Consider the following 10,703-nt stretch of genomic DNA (forward strand, 5'->3'; position numbering starts at 1 on the left):
TTTAGGATTTAGAACAATGTTTTATTAGTTTTTTTTTTCTTTCATTTCATTATGAACAATATCTCGTGTACAACGCTATAAACACATTGCTGCTGCAAAATCTGCGAGGCAGAAGAAAGTCGCGGAACAATTAGGTAACATAATTTACAGAATAATCTCTTCGAAGAACGACGGGTGTACATAAGACAGCTCGATCGAAGCATGCGCGGCAACACTTTGACGTTGGTTTTTGTAATTTATTTCACTTCTGGAAGATCTTGATGAAAGACGGTCGCTTAAAGGTACGTATAAATTTTTGTTTTGTTATTATTTCGGAATGCAAATAAGCGCGCAAGTTGATCGGGAGCTCGATTAACACGATATCATGTATAAATTTTGACCGATTATGACAAAAGGTAATAAAAATACTCTCAATTATCTCTCTCTCTCTCCCCCCTCTTTTTTTCTACTCGTATCGCATCGTTGAACTAACGTACATTCAGTTAAACAGTAGGCACTGCACCTAAGTACCTTTGCCTTATCGAAGGAATAAGCAAAAGCACCAGTTTGTGAAATACCGGTCTTATATAATATTAAACAGCGTTACAATAACTCTCTTTTCTTATGTTTCTCATCCGCTCTTCTTTAATATATAAACATATAGTAAATGTCCCATGTATGTATCTGTGTATGTGTGCGTGCGTGTACGTGTGAAAAATTAAATGTCGCGAGTGGAGCAAGCGGATGCGAGATTTATCCTTTGTCTTTTTCTTTCTTTCTCTTTCTCTCTCTCTCTCTCTTTACAAATTGTCTATGTAAATCGCATAAAAATCGCAATCTTGCGATTTAATCTCTCCACTCCCCTTTTACTTTACTAAAAATCAGTTATCAGTTACGTATAAATAACAATTTACGAAACTCTTAACAATAATCGTAAAATATATGGGATAGAGGGAGGACTTGATTTTCACAGGGTTTTACTTGTAGATGTTGGCCAGTCGAAGGATGGGGTAGAAAGGGGATGGGATATACCTATATGTAATAAACATCAAATTATTCGCTAAGTGTAGTTGAGCGTCGATCATTTTGTTTCGGCATTCCGGATTTATTCAAAGAGAATACCCTGCAGCGGAACCATAATGTGCCCAGCATCAACGTTTTCTTAAAGCATAATTAACGTGGTATCTAATGAAAAATAGAGAAGGCGCAATATATGCTTCCGATCGTTCGCATACGACTCGATACTGATATGATTTTCTCTTCCTATTGCCATTTGATCATTTAACATAGGCATGGAGGAACGTTTCATTTATCGTCTTTAGACATGGGTACGACGTCAGTGGATGTGCTATCGTCTTTAGACACCGGTACAGTGTCAGTGGATGTGCTATCGTCTTTAGATACCGGTACGGCGTCAGTGGATGTGCTATCATCTTTAGACACCGGTACGGTGTCAGTGGATGTGCTTTCCGACGAAGCATCTGGAACTTGATATTCAATTGACGACTTTCCATTTTCCACATTCTTCACGTCCTTTTCGGTTTTGATCTCCTCCGTGCTCTTAACATTTCTAGGAGAAAAAAATAACAAAAATTTTTCACCAAAAGAAACAACGAAAATTGTATTCTAAACTCAATACATAGAACAGACTGTTATATAAATACCTGTTGACTGGTAACTCGCTAGGATTGATATTCTCATTTGCGGAGATCATTTTGCGCTCGTCACTTTTGCTGTCGTTGGGATTAGTTTCTGCAGTTGGCAATTCCGTATCGACTACTTGACTGTCTTTGCACTTTTCGGTGCCATCTCCAACACTTTCGCTAGAAGACGTATCCTTTTCTGTCAAATTTGCGTCCATTGCTTCTGATGCTTTTTCTTTAAGCTCATTGCACAGCTTTTTCTCCTCGCTCATTGTAGTGTTTTCTATACATAAGGTATTCTCAAAATTTTCAAAATTGGCCCACCCAGTAGATTCTACTGGTTCCGATGGTACAACGTCCCATGGATTGACCGGCGGAAGTATAGTGCCAGTGCTCAGCGGTTCCGTAGTGTCCCAAGCTGAAATTGCATAACCTATTTTGATAATTTCAAGTTTTTATTAAATATCAAATAATAGAATCTTTAATGGAAACATACGATCAGTCGTGTCGACCTCCATATGCATGTCGCGTGGTTCCTCGTCATCTTCATCCGAAGAACTCGAATCCTGATGCTGTTGTTTCGAGTGCCAATCTCGTTTGTCCACCACGGTCTGGAACGTCAGCTCGCCCTCATCTCCCCATTCTAGGCCACTGCCGCAATCCTCGAGCCCGGCTTTTTGCTTTTGTTGGCACAGCTTTAACATAACATTACCAAATAAGTTTTTTAATTTCAAACATAATACAGTACATTTTACTCAACAATAGATATCTACCTTATTGAACATATCTTCTCGCTTGTCGAGATCTTCTTCACTGAGAGTAAAGGCCAACGTTGTTAATTGGTTGTCAACTGGATTACTATAATATTATATCTCTTAACGAAAACATTCGGGAAGAAATGACTATGACAATATTAACGTTGCGTTTTTATCACGCGTGTGCTCTCTTGGCTCTTGTAAACTCTACGCGATCGCGCTCCTAGTAGTAGCTATTTTATTATTATTTTTTAGGGGGGTGATCTCGCGTGTATACTTACTGAAGCGCATCATCACCATCGTTAAACTCATCGTCGTGAAATCCGAAATTCTCGATGAATGGAGGCGTTATTTGTTGACCCTGATAATTGGAGTACATCTAATACCAAGAATATCGTACGATAAATAATGAACTAAATAATCTTAATTTCTGTATCAATGATTCACGATAAGCGCTAACCTGTTGAATATATGTCTCTTGCGAGTAAGAGTTGAACTCGTTTGGATTTTCCTCGGAGCTTATCAGGTACACTGGAGTCTGATCACCCTAAAAATTCCATTATAATTAAGATTGCAGCTTCCTTACTGCAGTCATATTGAATTTGATATACAAAGCAAATAAAATAATTGAAACAGTTGTCTCATAAATCATTTGTTTGCAGTGAGAAATGTTAAAATTATCTGTTGTCTCTAAATGTATCACAGGCGTAATATATTTGAAGAAAACAGAAATATATATATATATATAATAGATATATATATATATATATATATATATATCATTGCTACATACCATCATTACAGTTTCATGAATTTTATTAATCTCCACCAATTGTACGCTCACAAGATCTTCCCATTTAGTAAGACACTCGGGTGATAAATTATTCTTTAAGAAGCTGGCCAGTATATTATTTCTTTCGCATTGGGTAACAATATTGTTCGCGATATTTATTAAATGTCCCATGTAACCTTGGCGAACACCATTTTCTTTGTTTCTGCAATCAAATTTCAATGTTACAATCACGCATTTTCTCTCGTAATACATGCGAATTTATTTCGCGTAATTTAATACTTTTAGCAATCTTACTGTTTACTCTCGTTTTTATCCCATGCTTCTAAGATTCTTTCTATTAATTTGCACTTGATAAATATCTGGAAATAAATTTGTCGAGTTATTTAATGTTCCATGTATCATAATTTATTTCCATGCTATGAAAAGTATAACTCACATTATTATAAATATCAGTATCATCCCGTCCGAAATTAATTGCTAAGGCTAGGCACTGTTGTACTTGCGTATGTAAGAAATTATTCCACGTATATTTGAAAAACAGATCCTATAACACAGATTTCATGTATATTTGAAAAACAGATCCTAAGAATAAGTATTGAGTTGGAATAAAAGTTCGTAGCAACGCACATGTAAATAAATAAATCCATGTACAAATATTTGAACATTTTACTTGAAAAACGAACTTTTGTTCCAATCTGATATTTACTTAAATGACAAAATCATAATAATACGAAGCATTTAATAATATTCGAAAACGCATATTCATATAATGCAATCTTACCAACAATGTTTGGAATGCTCCCAAAAATTCTAAATGTTCGCGGACCTTAAAATTCTCTGTCGCCAATAACGCGCTTAACAACTTTGCTACGTGCAAACGAGTGTTTCCCAATGGACATTCTAATAGTCCAACAGTTGTTTTAACGGCAGGTTTCTGAATAATAAAAAATATTTAGTGGTTTTTAAAATAGTGAGAACAAAATGTAAATTACAACTTCTATTTTTAGACAATATTTTGAAGGAACTCTTACATATGGTGGGTCAAGAAGGAGTTTGTGAAGATGCTCCAAATATGGTAAAATAGCATTTGAAATTTTAATACACTGCTCATTATCTGCAGTGTCTTCACTATTACCATGTATTATACCATCTCCTTCATTAGATGTACTGCAAAGAATTCAGGTACTTTATTGTACTTTATCTATCTATAAAATGCAATTTTAACATTATAGAGTATTATCATACTTGCAGACTCTTTGTCCTAAAAGTACCAAAAGCACTTGTATTCCACCAACAATACTACTCTCCATCTTTTCTGTTGTTAGAATAGTTTCTAGTAATAGGCTCACAGTTTCTCCTCTGTGTATAATAAAATGCATTTGTGAATATTCTTGCAAATTAAGAACTTATCGAAAGAGTTTGCAAGGGAATATACTCACGATTCTAAGGTATTTAAAATAGGATCTGGATCAGTACGCTCCGTAGAGGTACGTTGAGTTTCTCTAGCTACCGTCACCATATCGCAAAGTAATTGTGCCGCGTTAGCATGTTTGGCTACTTCTGAAGTAGGTGCTAATAATTTTACCAGTCTTTGGACTAAATGTTGACTATCTAGCCACTACCAAAGAGATGTACACATGTATATTGAAAAGAACTCAATTATGCACAATAGCTAGATGAATAATAAAATATGGAAAATACCTTACATTTAATATGTTTTGACGCATATCACTGCCCTCAACCTGAGTAACAAGTTTGAGCACTAAGTCCATGATAGCCGAAGTCTCTAAATGTTGCAACAGGAGATCTACACATCTTTGACGACTTTTAAGGAATTCTAAAACCTGTAAGCATGTGAACTGATAGGAATACCAATTCTGGAATAGATGGAAATATAGGATGGATAAGAATGTGGATAATGTAGGAGGGTGAGAAAAAATTCATTATTTAACTAATATTATAATTTTGTTAATACTGAATTAAACATCAATCTCAAAGAAAAGCTCTTACAATTAAAAATAATGACTTATTTTAAATACATATTATGTAAGCATCTTTTACATAAAATATAAAATATTTATGTAATTACCTGATCACTTTTACGAGCGACAAGCACTCCAATAGTTTTACTGAAAAATGACGCAAGTAGTGGATTTAATGGCTGATCTGTATCTATGAAAGAATATAATTTGGCCAAAAGTGCCTCGTCACCTAAAAAAAAATTCAAAGAATTGTGTATTTACAACATCCACATAATTTGACAAGTGGATACTTTTCCAATCATTAATATATAATAGAGCTCCAAGTACCTGCCAGTTTCTCATTCAATGTAGGCACATCACATGTGAGCAACTCGCAGGCAACATTGGGATATTTGTAGCGCCAACGTTCTTCGATGTCCATGGATGGCTCTTTAGTGGTTAATGTAACTAATTCTTCCATAACAGCAGGCCTCGTGAGACTATCAATTACACATTGCAATAATTTTTATCGTAACAAAGAGACACACACACAAAACACACAAAATCAGATCTGAAGCAACAGCAATATTTTTTCACTTACTATTCAACCAGCTTTTTGTTTTGGCTCTTGCATTCTTGCAGGATGTCCTCCTCATCCATCAACTCTTGCAGGGTGACATCCTGTAATTGAATAACCGATTAGATATCAGACTGTAGGGAGAGGAAGGGAGAGAAGGGAAAGGTTCGTTCGTGGGGAGGAAGACGCCTGTGACGAGTCACTTGCCTCCTTGTTGAGCAATGCCTCGATATGCGGCGACGACACGTAATTATTCGTCCAGAACATGATGGGGTGCGTGCGCGCGCTACCGCTTACGACTTAATATCTAAATGTCTCGTGATTTATCGTAGTCCAACGGGGCGATCGTCCAACTTGCATCGGCGTGGCGTGGAGACGCGCGCGCGCGGGGAAGGGGAAACGGTGCAACACGTCGCGCGAATTCTGTTCGGCCGACGAGCGGCTAACATCGCATGCACGCCTGTATCGTTCCTGTCGATGCTCTTCCGCCGCGCTGCGTCCGCGCGCGCGAGTCACTGTGCGTCCAAAAACCGTTGTCGTCACGCACACCGCGACACCTCCTCGCGATTACGCCACTGCTCCTTTGACTGCTACGGACTGCTCTGGCGGAGCACTCGTCGTGGCCACCCCGATCGACGCTTCCGACGGTTACGACGTAGGCGACTGGGACGCGGACTGCTGCCGCGAGACCGATGCACGACGATACCAGAAGGACGTGAACGTGGGAATGGAGCGCCAAGCGCGTTTCGACCAGTTTCGACGTGATCACACCGGACGCTCTGGAGCGCGAACAGGCGCTCGAGCGCTGAATACGGCACACGAGACGAGAAGCGTGGAGGCACTTTCCTCTTTCGCTTTCCTCGTCCTCCTTCTTCCATCAACCTGCACTTTGCTCAACTCTGCTACACTCCGCTGCACTTTCCGCGCTTAAAATAGAACGTTGGAGGGTACGCGAAACGAAGGAACGCGAGTGAATTCTGTCGTACTTTTTGGATCATTTCTGTATTTAGGATGAGGAAGAGATTTTGTATATTTTATTATGAAAAAAGGAACACACGGAGCATCGAAAGTGCAAATGTATGAAATGTAATGGTCGAATTACGCCATTTTATCGACTGAGACGATTGTTATGCAAGATGACGCCATGGTAGAAGACAAATATTTCCATTCCGCCAACTACCTCGGGTAGTCTCGTGTATTATGCTCAACCGATAACCTGCCATTGCCAGCTGATGCCACGATGCCAGCCGATGTCTGACTATTCGTTGAGGATTGACTCCGATCTGTCTGACCTGGGTTTCTTCTTCCGAGCCACGTAGAGACACGTCAATTTCGAAAAATGGCAAGTGGAAACTATTCTTTATGCGAAAGATCGGGAATTCTCTTGGTAATCCTCGCGAAATTGGTATACAGGTTAATTTGGATCTTACGTCTAACCTTAATTGTTTTCGTCGAATACGCAAAGAAAAAGAAGCAGAAAGAGTGTAGAGGAAGCGTAAACCAAATGTTTGTGTATCGCTCAATTTTTCTGCCTCCGATTTTAACTTTGTTTGATGATTGCTTTAGGTGGAAATCGAATCGATGACGAGATACGTCTCGCCGGTGAACCCGGCAGTCTTTCCCCTGCTGGCTGTGGTGCTGCTAGGAATCGGAGTGTTCTTCACGGCTTGGTTCTTCGTATACGAGGTCACCAGCACGAAATTCACGCGAGATATATGCAAGGAGGCGTTAATCTCCCTGGTTGCGGCATTGTTCTCTAGCTTTGGAGTGCTATTTCTGCTGCTGTGGGTTGGGATCTACGTATAGATAGCGTCGATAAGGTGTTGAAATTTATACTGAGGAAATATTTGTAATTGTTAAAAAATATATATATAATATGAATTTGTTCTGGTTGAATTTATTCAAACATGGATGATACTTAATAATGCATAAGTTCGGAGAGTTTTACACTAGAGATATGTGAACTATTCAAATACAAATTAGGTAAGATTTGATTCAAATAATAGATTCAAATCCAAACCATTTGAAAATTCTCAAATCTAAGAGGCTCAAGTATGAATCGCTTATATCGACAACTTATAAAATCATTTAAAATAAATTTATATTATTTATCATATATTTTTCTTACAATATAGAAATCTTATTGTTACATTACTTATACATTGATATTTAGCCTAATGTTATTGATTATGTATCAGTGATTCAATTTGACATAAAAAAATTGATTCACACATCTCTAGTTTTCACACTTGTAACATTTTATCATTACAATAGTTGGTTAAATGCATAATTCTGGACATTTTTTATACTATGCATAAGTTTATTCAATCTTTATCACAATGAAGGCATAAAGTTTATAATACAGGTACACAACGAGTTTTGTGGCACCTTAAAAAAAATGAAGGTTTGCACTCGTTTTCTGTGAACACAGACTACAGTGTGATTAATCTAATCATGCACTATCATAGAAATAATATATTTTGTGTGAAAAGAATTATCTACTTTCACAGTTGAAAGCTGTCATTACTGTATCTACACATATACTATTCTATTAAAATGTTTTTTTTTCTTTTTCATGTATAACAGTTTTTCTCTCGTTACACCATAAAGATTGACTTATTGTCGATAAAATAATCTTTTGTGCTCTTCGATGCCAGTATAAATTATATGTGTTCCATTTTCACTGCATAACACAATGAGATATTTTATAACAAAGTGGAATATTGCAACTCTAGGACAAAGCGCACGAGGGATATTTTTTAACCAGCCAGACCAGCTTTTTGTCGACATCTTTGCATCAACGCTCTTAGCATAAATTGTCTACGCGACAATTGTCGAACTTGTTTCAGGAACGCGTCCAGATCTAAAATGCCAGATCGCAGTCCCTCGGCAAGATAATAAATAGCGTCCTCTGTGGCCGCTTCTTCAGCGAAAGCGTTTAACATCCTGGAAATTAAGTGACGTTGCAATAAAGCCTATTTATTTACAATTTCTCCTACAACCTTAATTTATAATTTTCCAGTTATAGCAATATCATTTCACGCTAAATAAATTTTGTCATTAAATTTGTAATTTTTATACGCTTACTGTTTATATAACGGCGCTATGGTAGTAACAGCTTCGTCAACGTCTATCGACTGATTGTCAGACAATTTGGCGATCTCTTTTTCCAGTTCGGCCTCCTTATCTTGCAAGATATTCACGTTTTTATCGAGCTCCTGTTTTTCTCTCTTAAGTTTATCAAAAAGATCTGTCAAATGAGACGAGCCGCTCGTTAGCTCTTGTTGCGTTCGTCGCAGCGTCTCGAGCTCGGCCTGCAACTGTGAGAATTGCTCCTTAAGTCGACGTCGGAGCTTATCCTCTACCGCGGACAGCAAGGATGCTCTTATATGTTCCTCTGTGATCGTGCCAGATCCACTGGAGTTTGGTTGTACCGTCGGCGACTTGAAAACAATCCCAAATACTTGTTTAATGAGACATACTCTCAAATGAATCCTTAACTATTAATTAATGTAATATTAGTTGCAAATATCAATTGTGATACTAAATTGTAAATAATAATTATAAATGCCACTTAGACTAAAATATAATGCTTATGTACTGGTTGTGTAGCTGGTGGATATGGCGGAAATGAACCACTGTAGCCTTGCGTCGGATAACTGGGCGTGGTTCCTGCATAAGAACCGTAAGAGCCTGGATACGGGAATCCCCCGGACGCTGCAGATGGATATGGCGGATACACGTTACTGCTGCCAGAGTATTGAGAATTTGGTGGATATGGAGGAAAGCCGGAACTTGAAACATTTCCAGTACCAGGTACAGGCATGAATGCTGCATGACAAGTTTTCATGAGGTATTAAAGACAATAAAAAATTAAAAAAAAAATGATTTGAAATTATAAAAGTACTCACATTGAACAGGGTATGGTGTTGAACTCTGTTGAGTTTCTGACCTTGATTTGGCATAAACCGGAGGCTGTTCGCCAAAGGTAACAATCATAACTTGAATTAATGCAAGTAAATCTGAATTATGCTGCAAGACAAAGGGAAACAGAATAAATACTAGATAATTAAGTAATTTTTAATTATTAACAGTGAGTTGACTCACAGGCACCCAGTCATGAAGATATGGCAAATAGATTTTGCCATTGTGATCCACATACATACTGACTTTGATATGCATATCTGCTGTTGGTTTGACATAGCACATGGGTGCATTATTTGGATGAGTGTCCATCAGCCATATGCAGATTGGAATATTATAACAAGAACCTATGAAACAAACACATATGAAACAATATTAGATTTATCATATATATATGTACAATATTTATACTAAATTATACTAAAAAAGTTACCCTTGTAAATAACAGGTATAGTTCCTTGCAAATTGAGTAGTTCCTTGCGTGAGCCATCATTGAAAACTGATGTCAAACACATAAATCAGTTAATAACTTTGGAATATCGCAAAACAACTATATTAAGATCATTGTTAGCAATAATTTTATTTACCAAAAGGCTCGATTTTATACACCAAGCCTTTGTAAAGATTCAAGACGCTCGCCACATGCTTCTTTGTTATATCTGGATTTTGATACTGAAGAACAATATTCTCTTCTTAGATTACAAGCTAATTTTAACTACTCCAAGATCATTTGCACAATGATAAAACTGATAACAATCTATGTCTGTACCTTAGACAGTCCCTGTCTAATCCTCCCCTCATCCAACGGTGTCATTTTCACCATTTAGCGTAGTTGGGTTGAAGCAACAACAAGTCTATCTTTCTTCTTTGTAGACCTAATCGCGTTTCAGAACTACTTGCCTTGCAGAGCAATAGCATGCGATTATCGCCGATCTCGTGCTCGCGTTATCATCGACCGTGCTGGGAGAGAAATTTGGCACGATGAGATCATCAAAGGCAGTAGCGACAAGTCCACTGATCTCACATACATGGAATATAATTATGAACCATCGTGAATAATTTGAGGATTAC

At 37.6% G+C, this 10,703-nt stretch overlaps 3 protein-coding genes across 7 annotated transcripts; 1 reads left to right on the forward strand and 2 right to left on the reverse strand.

Annotated features, from left to right (window-relative positions):
* Positions 1-4: 4 nt before the first annotated feature.
* On the reverse strand, positions 5-6,535 carry LOC105204895 (serine/threonine-protein phosphatase 6 regulatory subunit 3). Of its 4 annotated transcripts, none has more exons than XM_026137299.2 (18): positions 5,916-6,535; positions 5,733-5,812; positions 5,480-5,631; positions 5,260-5,381; positions 4,877-5,047; positions 4,610-4,788; positions 4,416-4,529; positions 4,202-4,337; positions 3,952-4,104; positions 3,607-3,714; positions 3,465-3,529; positions 3,171-3,372; positions 2,838-2,924; positions 2,659-2,756; positions 2,396-2,435; positions 2,119-2,317; positions 1,644-2,055; positions 5-1,549 (listed from the first exon to the last, which is right to left on the reverse strand). In XM_026137299.2, exons 1-18 carry the CDS (start codon positions 5,973-5,975, stop codon positions 1,285-1,287), a joined length of 2,643 nt encoding a protein of 880 aa, XP_025993084.1. In that variant the 5' UTR covers positions 5,976-6,535; the 3' UTR covers positions 5-1,284. The 4 variants fall into 4 exon arrangements, with proteins under 4 accessions (XP_025993084.1, XP_025993082.1, XP_025993085.1 ...); XM_026137297.2 differs by having other exon boundaries at positions 2,396-2,480; XM_026137300.2 differs by having other exon boundaries at positions 1,644-2,040; positions 5,916-6,528.
* A 336-nt stretch (positions 6,536-6,871) lies between these two features.
* On the forward strand, positions 6,872-7,589 carry LOC105204854 (transmembrane protein 258). Its single transcript, XM_011174094.3, has 2 exons — positions 6,872-7,050; positions 7,275-7,589. Exons 1-2 carry the CDS (start codon positions 7,048-7,050, stop codon positions 7,512-7,514), a joined length of 243 nt encoding a protein of 80 aa, XP_011172396.1. The 5' UTR covers positions 6,872-7,047; the 3' UTR covers positions 7,515-7,589.
* A 418-nt stretch (positions 7,590-8,007) lies between these two features.
* Positions 8,008-10,682, reverse strand: LOC105204855 (tumor susceptibility gene 101 protein). 2 transcript variants are annotated; one of them, XM_011174095.3, is made up of 8 exons: positions 10,402-10,682; positions 10,220-10,304; positions 10,066-10,131; positions 9,816-9,979; positions 9,620-9,740; positions 9,310-9,539; positions 8,796-9,151; positions 8,008-8,654 (listed from the first exon to the last, which is right to left on the reverse strand). In XM_011174095.3, the coding sequence occupies exons 1-8, from the start codon at positions 10,453-10,455 to the stop codon at positions 8,468-8,470; spliced, it is 1,263 nt and encodes a 420-aa protein (XP_011172397.1). In that variant the 5' UTR covers positions 10,456-10,682; the 3' UTR covers positions 8,008-8,467. The 2 variants fall into 2 exon arrangements, with proteins under 2 accessions (XP_011172397.1, XP_039314515.1); XM_039458581.1 differs by having other exon boundaries at positions 10,220-10,324; positions 10,402-10,663.
* Between the last annotated feature and the right edge of the window lie 21 nt (positions 10,683-10,703).

The sequence above is a fragment of the Solenopsis invicta genome, chromosome 16, assembly GCF_016802725.1.
Source record: "Solenopsis invicta isolate M01_SB chromosome 16, UNIL_Sinv_3.0, whole genome shotgun sequence".
Taxonomy (NCBI): domain Eukaryota; kingdom Metazoa; phylum Arthropoda; class Insecta; order Hymenoptera; family Formicidae; genus Solenopsis; species Solenopsis invicta.